Source organism: Varroa destructor, unplaced genomic scaffold (assembly GCF_002443255.2).
Source record: "Varroa destructor unplaced genomic scaffold, Vdes_3.0 BEIS01000001.1, whole genome shotgun sequence".
In the NCBI taxonomy this organism is placed as follows: domain Eukaryota; kingdom Metazoa; phylum Arthropoda; class Arachnida; order Mesostigmata; family Varroidae; genus Varroa; species Varroa destructor.
In genome coordinates this window covers 54,816,770-54,830,421 of record NW_019211454.1, presented here as the reverse complement: position 1 = coordinate 54,830,421, position 13,652 = coordinate 54,816,770, and the positions used below count along the sequence as shown (strand labels likewise).

The 13,652-nt window shown below is 45.2% G+C and overlaps 2 protein-coding genes across 12 annotated transcripts in view; one reads left to right on the top strand and one right to left on the bottom strand.

Annotated features, from left to right (window-relative positions):
* The window catches only part of Ca-alpha1T (Ca[2+]-channel protein alpha[[1]] subunit T), a 245,041-nt gene extending 237,987 nt beyond the window's left edge, over nt 1–7,054 (bottom strand). For 9 of the 11 annotated variants that reach the window (XR_015318592.1, XR_015318593.1, XR_015318591.1 and 6 more), the window contains exon 1: nt 3,217–7,054. Coding sequence is in view for 7 of the 11 variants with exons in the window: in XM_086976796.1 (XP_086832922.1) it covers nt 3,217–3,417 (201 nt within the window). In the remaining 4 variants the exon portion in view is untranslated. The remainder of the gene's footprint in view (nt 1–3,216) is intronic. The other 2 variants (XM_086976794.1, XM_086976801.1) reach the window with 2 other exon arrangements.
* LOC111243211 (uncharacterized) overlaps nt 1–13,652 on the top strand; it is an 83,576-nt gene that overhangs the window by 50,707 nt on the left and 19,217 nt on the right. The gene's annotated exons all lie outside the window — the stretch shown is intronic.

Below are 13,652 nucleotides of genomic sequence, written 5' to 3'. Positions count from 1 at the left end.
CTGCTGACTACTAGATAAACAGAAGAGGGTGCAACGACGATAGCCACAGCGGAAGTGAGCGTGTACGCTTTTTTAGGTCTACTGAGTGCAGCAATTTCGACATCTACAGCCACCTTTATAACTCCTACAGCTACTCTTGGTATTGTTATTACTACAGCCTGCGCGGTTCGTTGTTCGGATGGTTCCACGTAGGCCTCCTTTTGCACCGTACGTGGGTAGGTTCTCCTTGTCCTGGCAGACCAACCAGCCATTCACATATGTGCTTTACTAGCGTACTTGGCTGGTTACTTAGCTCGTTGCTTCGTAGCTAGAAAAGCATCCCGTGCTGTTACTGTTCGTCGCTATCAAGCCATTACGGCTCTAACGAAACAAAAGCTACGATCTCTAATCGTGACTACTTGCCAGTAAACATTGATGTCGGTTGGACTATACCCACTAAATAGCACAAAACCGCGCTCGTGCCCTCCCACCGTTCTAGTCGTTTTTTCACGCCTTACGTAAGTACTACCGCTTATTCATTGCTAAAAAGGTACCGTTGTCTCTATGGAACTTTAGGTATATATATATGTAGATCAGCGCAAATGGAAACTCTATCCACGATGATGGATTTAGGGGGTGTAACTTATTCGACGTTGTGGTATAAGTAGATAAGTTAGATAAGTATGAGTGCGCGCGTAGTATAAAGATAGAAAACGTACAATATTGCACGCATACGGATGCATGAGCAACGAAAGTGGGAGGACTACCCTAGTACGTATATAGTCAGGTCACCCAGCTGTAAACCATTGACAACACTTCTCTCTTATTTTCTACAACGCTTCTCGGACAAGCTACTCAACCTTAGGTCAGAACGCAACTTAGGCTTTCTCCGGGCCGTAAGATGGCGCAAATACGGGGAACATAGTAGGCTCTTCTTAGAAGCCGTGCGACAATAGAGACGCACCTTTCAGCCTTCGCTATGCTGGTAAACAGAAGTTAAGCAAATGCCATTGGTGCTCCATCTTAGTTCCTATCGGTGTAGGGCTGTATCACTCCAAGTCAGCATGTGGGCAACGAGTACTTGTGTCACTACAGGGATCTCAATCCGGCCCGATGAAGCGTTATTCGGCCACAACATCCTCTAATTGAATTTATCCCCCGTCCGTCTACAAAATACAGTGACCACAGCAGCTCCAATGCTAGTAGACATCAGTAAAGATAGCTCGTAGGACCAGTCTACGTTATATTAAGCTAAACCGCAAAAGCAGACCGGAAAACGTATTCAGCGAAATTCAAGCGCATTTGAACAATGCACTTATCCCGTTATTACTATTCTGCTATTATACCAACCTTGGACATATGCATCTAATGAAGTCAATGTTAAAAATTTTGTTTACATCGAATAACGGATTGGAAAAGACGTTCCCACGTGGACTCTCCCGAGCGATGTATAGACCAGATTACTTCACCCAATAGGCACCGAGAGCTGTTTCTACAATGACAACCACTATTACCATAGTTAATTTGGTATCACCCAAGTGGCCAAAGTGAGTGGACACTGAGTATTTGACTGTTCCATGTCACGCACCGGTACGGAGATTATCCTGCGGGCTCGACCACGCCCCGGGCTTGTTATACCCGTAAGCAGCAGTAACAGTCTTGCTTCTGTGATCAACAACTCCGTGCCGACCATGGTGGGCAAGCAAAGCTGAACTATCTATTTACATCAACAAGAGTTTCTAAAGGCAATGGGTTTCCTGTTATAGTGTATAACTTACAATTTTACATGCACACAGATACACGCGCGCATACCACTTCGATTTACTAAATGAGTAGGAAAGTTGCTTGGGTAATACAATTATTCGCTTTGGCTTTTGAAGATGCAGGCGCTCAAGTTAGTTGAACTTTTCATTTGGTCGATGCGATGAGCGTAAATCTGTCCTCCGATTCGCCCTAGGATTTTTCACAGCGGCCGTGACGGCAGAGCAGAGCTTGTGACAGCCTGCAAATCGTCACGAAATTGAAAACGAGCAGAGCATAGTAGGCACACGTAGCGAATGCACGAAATGGGAAACAAATTCCAGTCCCAGCCAAGGGCTCTGGGTTAGCCTTGATCCGCTAGCGACGTTCTGAAGAACGTCGAGGCACAAGGCGATGTACAAGTCTTTTTTCTTTGACGCAGCTCATTCACAAATAGACAAGTGACGCTTCGAAAACGGAGGCACAGTTTGCAACCGGAGCGGAGCTTTAGGGGTCGATGTGAAGTAGCTATTGAGCGGGAATGTCGTGGCGCTACCCCTCGAAGGCCTTTAAACGGCGTATGTAATCGTCTTTACCACATGGCTCCTTAACTGTGCTTTCATAAGAACTCCAGCAGGTGCTGAACCATATGTCACTAAATTTTTAGTATGCCCGAAGGCGAGGATGAAGTGGGGAAGTTGCTATTCAGCACTGAATATATGTATAAACAGATACGTATGAAACATTACAGACATTAGAGCGACTATTCAATTGTGAAGGAAGAAGGTCGACAGCGTGGCAAACACTGCCTACGAAAGACGGACAGTATTCATAAGCGACATTTCCTCAGGGGTCTTAAAATAATTTTGCCCTAATAATTCGATCTTCAGTTGAAAACTCGTAGACTCCTTTTATTTGGTTTACTTTGGATGGTATAAGCATGACAGATTTGCACATGGGGTTGTAGTAATGTGTATATTGTAAATATAGGTCGATATGCATTTATGTAACCTGTGCCCCTTTTGTATATATTGGCGTACAAACTAACGCATAAAGAATATATTTTATAATATGTACGAATAATGATATAAGCCTCTGAGTGTACGTATTTAACAAAGAAACAACATGAACCACTGCGGCTAATAAATGAATCGTCATATAAGGGTTATTCAAAGCTTCTGCAAAGAAAAGAAATACTTCTGTCTCTTGTCGACTACCTACTTTATTTTTCGTCCTAGTCACCTGGCCAAAATGGTTGTTTAAAAAAAACAAACAGCAATGTAAGGTTTGGTGTTTCCAACAAATCAAGGAAGACATTTTCTACCGAAAACGTACCGGTTCTGTACTCAATACGTTCACATAATCCGGCGCTACTTTTCAGGTGAGCATTTAACAACTAACTCTACTAGTAGAAATGTTTTCTTGAGTATACAACCCAGTATTAAAAAAACGTATCACATAGATCTTTTTTGACCCCCTTGTTTCTCTTGATCTTACCTGATGATAAGGTAGATCCTCAGTGTCGGGGTTAGCGACGGCATGTTGCTGTAACTGTTGCTGCTGCAGTTCTTGCTGGTACACCTGTTGCTGATATAACTGGCGAGTCTGGGGTAGCGGCGGGGCGACCGCCGGCCGATTCGAAGGCTCCGGCTTTTGGGGGTCGAGCTCGCGCGTCCCCACCGCCGAGGCGCACTCCATGGCCAGACGTAGGGCCGGACCTCGACGTGGCCCTGGCCTGCCGTCGCAGTGACCAGCGAGCGACCGGCTTAGGTCGGCGGCGCGGACGCAAATTGCGCCGCCGCACGGCCGTCGGTGGCGGACAGCGCGCTCGGGTGATCGGATCAGCTGATGATCACGCCACTGACGTCCTCTGCCATCGGCCCTCGAGTCGACTGCATGCGTCCCCCACGTACTCTTTCTAGGTAGCTTGTCCAGGCGCTTTTGCTGTTAATATAAGCGTTTCTGCGCTTGTTATCCTGCTTCAGCTTTTGCTTATTGTTGTTATTGTCGTTGTCGTGCTGGCTTCTGCCCTGATGAACTGTTAGATATTTTTGGTGTCGTCCGATGTTGTCATCGGCATTGCAGTCATCGACAGGACAACAGGAAGATAGGAACAGTCGTGTGCTGTTCATTTCATCCGGAAGAGACCTGGGTTGCGTCGCCCATCCCACTTGTCGCAGCCTAAGACGCTGCAAGAAACACACCTTCACTTCAGTCTATATTGCACTCGTATCTTTTAATCGGCTCTATTATATACGATTATATTATGCGCTTTCATTCTTTTTTCCCAATAACAATTTCGCACTTCAACAACTTCAGCTGAAATTACGTTTGCACATTCCCACCGTCATTTACCCCGTACCTTCCGTCGTATGTATAGCAGTTCACTTTACCCTTGGCGACTAAACAAAAAACCAACTGAATTAATGATGGACAGCGCTCGTGTTTTACGTAGAACTTAGACGTCGTAACGCTGAATGGTGCTGTTACTGCACGATTCTGCTGAACAATGCTGTCGGTATTATTAAGACTACAGTATAAACAGTTGTTTGTTGTTCTCGTTGTCTGGCTTGCATAGAGATCCCTTACAAGTTGTTATGTGTGTTTGTCAGAGAAGCATAGACACGTTGCTGTGCGTGACTGCAGGCTCGTCACGCTCAACATGGTATGGTGTGACTCACTGGATCTGCCTTGGTTTCGTTTCTAAATCTAACCGTTTTCGAACCATTACTGGCTATGTTACTTTTAGGATCAGTGATACTGGCACTTTATGCGGACGCAGCTAAACTATCTAACTACCATTAGCCTCTTTCAACTTCCGTTAACTCGTTCTGTATCGTTGCAATCCGCTAGTTGATTGCATGTCTGTGTATCTGAATTGTTGCATTTAGAGATGGACAACGCGCTCGATCATGTGTGCATTTGTTATTACCGTTCCCGCTATATGCTTGTTTATTGAATGACTTTGTTTGACACCGCAAAGTCGACACCGTGCTTCCGCTATTTGAATGATTGTTTAACAGCTTATGTGCTAGTTGATATCGTTTTTCTTGCTATTGTAGCTTGTCGGTTACTACTGTTCTTTGCTGTTGCTATTTAATATAGGGTACTTTATTCGCCATATCAATGGCGTTGTCATATTCGGCCATTCGTCTTATCTGCCCCATCGAGGCCTGGGCGGAGGCGTCGACGCAGATGTATAGCAAGGGGCGCCAAACCTCCCATCCGTCAATGCCTTACCACGTGCATTTCCACTACTATCGTTGTTGTATCTTCATACGCGCACGTTTTACGCACGCATTTACACAAACATACACACACGCAGGCAAATCACAAAGGTACCTCAAACGAGCGACCCGCACAAACACCGCGGAAAATCTATCCTTCTTTGTGACGAGTAACGCTGCTCTGTTGGCGAACAACTATTTTCCCTAGCAGCCTGTGAAGGCTAGGCCTTTGCTCTAAACGAGTCGACTATTTCGTGGTCGTATCGGGACGCAGGCAGTGCACTTGTTGCTCTAGGGACAATTGTCGAAGCAGGGCTGGCAACGGCCTTACTGCGTTTAAAACGCTGAGACGAACAATTTCGACGTTTACTTTTTACGCGCGAGCTCTGGACGTTCTTTCTCTCTTTCCTCTTCCCCTCTCTCTCTCTCTCTCTGTGTCTTTCCCTCTCCTTCTCTACCCCTTAGCTCACTCTTTCTCTCTTTTCGATTTGCAAGCTTCACACTTACACCGGCTACACCACACCCCAGGGTGAAAAGGCTCTAGCAGACCTGTCCTTGCTTGCCCTATTGTTCAGCCTTCGTATGCGAAACAAGTCCTTGCTACTGCCGTGAATTCCTCGGCCTCTCGACAGACGGCGCTTGTTGTCCCAAACAAGCATACAACATAGACGCACTGGATATCAATAATGGTAGTCTGCTGACAAACGGTAGGTCGAATAAAATTACGCTGTAATATTCTGTTTTTGTGTTCGGCTTTGTTCATCGCACCAGCTGCTGCTGCTGCTGCTTATTGTACTCGTTGACGCACTTGTGTTTCGCGGAACTCTTCACCTGTTTTTAGACAACGTCCCTTTTACATGACTGTCGATCCTACCGGCACTCCGCCGCCTCTACGCGGGTTTACCGTTGTGGCGAGCTTCAGACTGTTTCACTGCTTGGAATAGAGCGTTAGATTTGCTGTCTTATCAAGCAGTTAATTCCAATAGACGTTGGTGCAGTTAATCTCAGCAGTAGTGGCGATGGTAGTAAATATACATACATATATACATATACTATTGCTGATGTTATAATGGTATCTTTCTATTGATTTATTGAGCGCGCTCGTCTCTTCAACGTAGCCAGCAGACTTTTAACTAACTTCTATTAAATATGACTGTCGCCGACCTTCGCCCTGCTGCGTCATGCATATGATATATTTTGGGTATTCCGTTGTTATTCAACGCATTTAACCTAACATCATCATTATTTTGTTACTTTCGAATCGTTCTAATCACCATCGTTATAACTATTAGTGTCATCATTACCACCATTATTTATTCCTCGGTAATTATAGTGTTTCTATAATTATCGTGTCCATCTCTGATCGAACAGGGTTTATCGTGTTTAATTCGACGGTTGGGGGCATAGTTTTCGCACGATGATATCGACAACATCAACGAGACGAATTGACACTCGTCTCGTTCAAATACGCACACTCACAACACCACGATAAGCAGCCTATTATGACTCTAAAGTTGCATCCGTCGTCCTTCGCTGTTTTTGTTACATAGTAACAATCGCTACTGTTGTTGTTGTTGTTGTTGTTGTTGTTGTTGTTGTTTAATTGTGCTTGCGCTTTTTTCCTAGCCAAACATTCTCCACTGACATCTCTCTAGTCGCCGCCAACCGACGGCCCGTCCCGTTCTCTTTGCATTGGATTTTCGCTTCACCAATCGCCGTTATATTCCATCGTAAGCGATTCTTGTCGTCCGGAGCTTAGGTTGGACAAAAAGCCACACGATTGTCAATCGGCAGCTGCATTGCAGCTCCACACGAACGTCAATCTCGCCGGCTATCTCTAGTGCTAGTACTACAACAATGAATCTTACTGTTGTTGCCAGTGCAGAAATAGTGGTCGACCCCAACACTGACGATATTTAGTTGTCGTCAGCGTCATGTCCATTTTTTATCGTTTAGGGTTGACCGTTCGTTTGGCTGTTTTTGATGTTAGGTGGTGGCTGTCGCATTTGACGCGCGCTGTGCAGCTGCAGCTACAACAGCGACAACGGTAGACGCCAAGACAGGCGGCTGAGCGGGCTCGCGTGCGGTGGCCCCGGTGGTACTGAGCGGGCCCGAGGACTTGGAGGAGGAGCCTGTGAGCGCCCCCTAGTGGTTACCAAAGAAAACTCGACAGGTGTGCCGCGAAGGGGCCCTATGGGGCCCTACGGGGCTTTGAGTAGCGGATGGACGATGGCGGCTGAGATCCCCTTTGTGGAGTTCTAGGGACGGGGGTGCTGCAGGGACGGCGCGGTACCGCAGGAGCCACTGCTTGCCGCTAGAAAAGAGAGGGGGATACGGGGGACGGGACTGGAAGCGAGAAGCACCGGTCGGCATAGTCGCTGCCGCCATCATCGCAGAGGAGAGGCGAATGGGCTCCCTTTCGAGCCGCCTGCTTGCCTAGCTGCCCGTCTACCAGCTAGCTCTCTGTCTCTTACTGCGCAAGGACGTCGTCCACATTCAACGGCAGCAGGCTAGCACAGGCAGCCGCAGATACACATGCAGAAGCTGTCTGTGTATTTGCGGCCAGACACCAAAAGCAACGGCAGCCGCTGCCATAAGAGCAAAAGCGCGCGAGCCAGAACACGGCACGCATCTCCCAGCCAGATACCAACATAGACAGACACGTCCCCACACACACAGGATGGCAGAAACAGAGAGGGACGCACTTACGTGCGGACAAAGGCTCGCTACCACGCCTGAACACTCACGCAACCCGTATTCGTAGGTGCGCAGCGAACAGAAGAGAAACAAAACAGCGCAAGTTCATGAACGAACCGCCTGCCACCGCGCATAGACAGACGGCTGTTATCTCAGGACTGAGACCATTCGGCCAAAGCTGTGGCAACGGCGACTGCAAGTACAGGATCGACGCCAGTACCTACTCCGCCGGATGCTTTTGACAAGAACAACGATGACATAGGTTGGGATGCAGCTGTCCTACCGAGGTTGTTCTACAAGTAGGTTCAGAATCCGTGGAAGCCTCATGCTATCAGCCACGACATATATTAAGATCTTGACCGCCATAAAACTACTGGCTCAGCTCAAAGAGCTGTCCTCTTCCTACTCCTTATTCGTTGGTCAAAGCGCAAAAAATGTATTTAGTCAGAGAACGAAAAGAAATCAGAAAGGAACCAGCTTGTCAACGTTGACGATCAGGTATAAGAAAAGTTGCGCCGGTTCTCGACGATCCAAGGAGAAGAACAATGAGCAGGTGAGCAAATCACTAGTCAATGAACAAAGCTGTAATTACTACGAACTGTGCTTGTTCCTTGCGACTAGTACGTTCATTGTAAAAGCTATACTACTAGTTGATATGATAGTAATGTTAATAAAAATAGTAACAAGTAGTTGTGTTGCTGGCTTCTCCGGGCTGAAAAGACCTGGAAGGACATCGGTTCCGACAAATGGATAGATGCCGATGTCCCTTTAATCTTTGCGCTGTGGTCAATGAGATATCAGGTATTTTCAGATGGACGTATATGGAAAGTATGAAGAGAAACACACCCGTCTGGATATATGGCATGCAGATATCTGTATATATGCCACTTGTAGCTACGGAAGCATGTGGCATGGCCATCATTCTGTATGCTACTGACGAGCAAACGCCTTTGTTTACTTCATTACCCCCTACTCCGGCCCGTATACTTGTTTTATATCGTATAAGATATTTCGTGTACTAATATTGGGACCAAGTTGTTGGCAGTCCTATTCTCAAGCATCAAACGACTCTATCTTGTCTTCTTGAACTCTACCTTGAACATCTTCTAGCTATGCACCTACTTTTAATATAAAGTTCGTCTACTTCATAAACGACAGCAAAAGTACAACCAGAGAATATTTTAAGCCTTGCGAAACTTAGACATTTCAATGTAGTATAAACTGAGTTTAAAATTATTTAGCCTAAATTCGCGTTCTCAACGCGCATTTGTTAACCTGGTTTTATAATTTTTCTTCTTTAAATACTTCTACAAGTGCAGTCGCAGTTTCCTTCATTCAGTACCCTGCTTTACTAAATCTATTGCACTGCTTAATTCATAACACTTTTAGTTGTCCTGCTACCCCGCTTCAAATTGCTCAAGTAATTCCGTTGCTTTCTTTCGATTAATTATTTATTCTGATTCAAATATCCCGCCATATGAAATATGTTATGGCCTTTCGGTACCTCTTGCCGAGTGTCCCCTTAAGTCTGGATATAGACCATGCCCCCATCACAATTAAGCCATCGCTGTAACGTCATCGATCTGACACCTTGTGGAGGTTTACCGTTATCTGAAAAAGAATTCCTTTCCTTTAAAAGTTCTCGTAAGTCGTCGGCTGTTCCGAAGACCTAACAAGCAATACGGAATTTTCGGAAATACTCAGTTGTCTACTAGAGCAAACGCAGTACCCCAATTCGTGACGAAACATAGGACGAGTGGTGTCTTAAATACAATTTTGCGCAAAGCAACAAAATTCGGATGTGTTTTTAACCATTATTTAGTTACCTTTAATTCCTAGCCATTGTTGAGACAATTGTCGAATATGAAAATTGTGGGAGCTCATCTTCCTTTAGCTTACATCTCTCGAGAAAGCTTTACTATGTTTTCAAATGGAGAAGATTCGCTCCAGGGTCGCACGTGAAGAATAATAGAAATAATTAGATTTGTTTACAAACTCTGACTCGCTTTCGAGCATGCTATAGAACGCCATCGGAGAAGGACTGATTTTCTTTTTATTTTTTACTGATATATTTGTGTGCGTATCGAAGAATTAGTTGCGGGTCAATAGGACATTGGGACTAATACGAATATAATGGTTACTCTTTCCTCGACTATTTTTATTCAGCTTGGGCCTAGACGCCTTACTATTTTCAGACCTTCAATGCTCAAAAATTTTGCTCTATTATCAGCTCGAAATTAGAACGTGCTTACCTTTTTAGATGTAATGATTTTGAACGAAATGGTAGACGTAGATAAGTTATTTAATAATTGTAACGGCTCCTGACAAAACTTCGCCCACGATTAACGTTAACAGTTATTCGCTAATTGATATAATCTGCCCCTAGCATTGACATAATAGCGGCTTAGACTTGAACTGCAACGAACGGAGGTCGCACTGAACAAACATGTCCGCCTTAAATATCTTTATCAGCGTATGCATTTCATATTAGCAGATTTCACTGTATATCCGTGTTTATTTATATGCAGCACCTAAACCTTATATTTTTCGATTTGGCATGAGAAGACCAATAACAACCGGCCAGAATTTCGTGTCGTCTCTTAACTCTCAACACTTACGGCGCTGACTTTTTTTGAAACTTGGCGTTTTTATTTTGTTCATCGAAATGTCAATACCGACCGCAAAGAACAATACATTCGTCAAATTGGACAACTATGCCGACCGCGTTGTACAAGGATGTACCATCTCGGTTGACACGATAAAAGCCGACTTAGTCGAGTGACCAACAAGTAGAACCGGGAGATCGACTGACGTAAGACGCACGCAGTTTCAAGCCGCTGGCATATGTAGCCATACAGACGTACAGGACAGTCTGCCTGTACGTCTGTATGGCTATGTATGTACACCGTATACGTTGTAGATGTAAGTTTGCGGTGAGCTAGAGTAGGAGGCTACGTAGGGAACTAATCGATTGCAACAAAGTTCATAGCTACGAATTCCCTTAGAACCTATCAACGGGCACTGGGGTTCTTTCTGCTGGTACAAACGGCTGAATTGGTCGGTGTTCGGGTAGCAAAGACAGAAGCAGCCTACTTTCGATTCAACATCCGCCGCAGCGGAATCAGCGATAAAGTCAACAGAGGTACTGCCGCAAAGTGCCGACGAAGTATCAGCCATTGCTACGCGCTAAAGGTTTCGCTATAGAGGCGTCTGCGCAAGGTCGTTGCCGCTACTGTGCTGGTCATAGCAACGCCTGCAGCGGCAATGGCTGTAGCGATGTAGCCATTGCTACTGTCGTTGGTTCTAAAACAGAGTGTACATTTTGTGCCAAACAGAGACAAAGCGAGATTATATGACACGCCACACCCTTGTAGCGCCGCCGTTGTTATTGTTCGGGTTTCTGCCGTCACTCTTAAGATATTGTTGCTATTGATGATGATAGTGATGATCGTGATTCTACGACGTTTACGGGCCATAACGAACGCAGCAGGCCAAAAACGTAAATACGATTACTAGTCCACCTGATCTAATCAGGTCTTGCTCTGTGGAAGCTGTGGACACAAGTCACCAAGCTGGACACCGACAGGGACGATCACTTCAGTTCGACGTCAGAAGATCACGGATCCAATCTTCATAAGGATACTGCATAAGCAGCCGCAGTGGTGTAACCACAGGATCATAAGCATATTTCCTACTGTCATGCAGGGAAGCCCCCAGGCGTTGTTATCTTCAACCAGAAATTTGTCTCATGTACATTATGTAAGCAGTGCAGCCAGTGGTACACACGTTCCTTGCTCAAAAGAGACATGGTAAGGACGCCATATTTGAGCGTGTAGTATGCACCCATAAACACGCAGGGCCATACAGGCGCGAGCATGCATACAGTATACATGTGCACCGACACGCTTATACAGCGACTCGTATTTGCCACACTTGTAAGGATCGTTCCGCTGCACCTATCCCTTACGCAAATGCGCAGAATTTTTCGTTATGCTTGATCATCCCTTGGCCCTTTACTCTCCTAACTTAGCCCACTTTTCTCCGGCCCCGACTGGCTAATATCTGACTGCTTTAGAAGAATATCATTTTATCCGTGCACATACACAAATAGCAGCAGTACCTACAGCTGTTCCTAACATACAAATGTAAAAGTGGTAAATACGAATTTCACACACACACATGCTGACTCATATATGCAGGCATATACGCACAGGACCCTTTCGTTGCATACCGTCTGCCGTTCATTTAAGGAAAAAGACCTAGCTTAAAGCTGCCCGGCTCACATCATCCCATCTCGTCCCATTTTTCCGTACTGCGGTTTCCTCGGCACCAGGCCAGGTTAGGAAGTGCTGGAAAAGGACGAGGTACCGACCTAGACACCATGGACGTCCACCGTTAAAACTCTCTTGCGACCCAAAAACGGCAAAACCGCAACTACTTTAACGCAAACGCCCAACAGCCTTTCTCTTTTTCTAACCGCAGAGTGGCAGCGGCAGGGTCCTGCGGCTAATCGTGAGCCTGCCGAGGCTACTATGCTATTCTATCCTCTAATCAACATCAGCGGCTTAAACTCGCTGCGCGCGCGATTCCCAACTCGAAAGGATAGAAAACTCCATGCAGTAACTAACTAAGTAGCGCAGAGAAAGGATTATGGCCGCAGTCTGGGAGCTAATGTTAAGAGGGCGGTGGATCGACTTGAGACGCTTGAAAACCTACTAAAAAGTAAGAAAATACGTTTGAAGCCACAGCCGAAAAGCAGAGAGAGGCTTCTAGCTTTTGAACAAGGACACGACACATGGTTGCAGCGAAGAACAACCTGAACCGTTGCATAGAACCTTTACGCGAGGTGCAACAAAGGTCTTCCTATTTTATTTCCGTCGAGTCGAGTATTTATTCATTCATTCAATTCGAAATAAATACGGTATTGAGAATCGATTAAAAGTTGTAAGTAGTCAGGCATTGAAATTAAAGTGAAATCAAACCACCCAAAAGCAAGTGGTTATATATATATATATATAATATCTCTATTCGCATTTACGTTCGCAGCTATTAGGGAATACGCCATACGTAAGCTCGTTGTCATCAGCACTCAGTTTCATACAAGGATACAGATCTCTTCGGTTGAATAAGGTCATACGTACTGTCTCACATATGCTACGTGCCCTTTAGGTCTTTCTTCGTAGCCTCGCTTGCAGTCACCGTAAACTGGTAAAATCTGTACAAGTGAGTAAATGCAGACAGCAGGGCGCACACTCGAGTCACACAAACAGCATCCCCAGTAAACTTCGATCTATCACCCCTTTTTTTTGGCTACGCCACAGGTCCGGTGGCTCTATCAGACTTAGAAATCCCTTATCCTACATAGACGAGATATGTGGATGAATATTTATGTTATTAGTACTGCAGTCGGTAAATGGATAATGGAGTAAAATACATTGTACGGTTAACGCTGACGACAACTGAATTGTGAAGTATGTGGGAAAGTTTTTAATGGACATAATTCATTATGCATTTCTCCAATACTATATATATATATATATATCACCGTGCGGTGTGCGGCTCACGCAGCATTGGTCGTATTCAAGCTTCTGTCCAATAGCAGTGAATCTGTACAAGTATAGCGTTGATTGCGCTACTGTAACAACATTCTGTCGTCTGAAGTGATTCTGTCCTTCGACAATCTTTTCGTCATACTATGCCTACACGTACGTATTCATGCAAAAATATACGACGTATTGATCAGCGTTGCTTGCTATACGCTATGAGGCAGGGGGGTAAAGACTCACTAGCAGCCTCGCAATATCTCTTCTTCATCGTCGTCGTCGTCGTCATTGGATTTCATCACTTATTCATGCTAACTGTTTTTCTAAAGGATTTCAAAAAAGATTACACAACGTCCCCCTAGCGCATTTCAGTGGGCCGCAACCGAAAGTGTTCTATTTATGCTGTATTTACTACGCTTTATATGTATACTCATTTCTGTGCAATTTTTAGCTCGAATTCGATCCC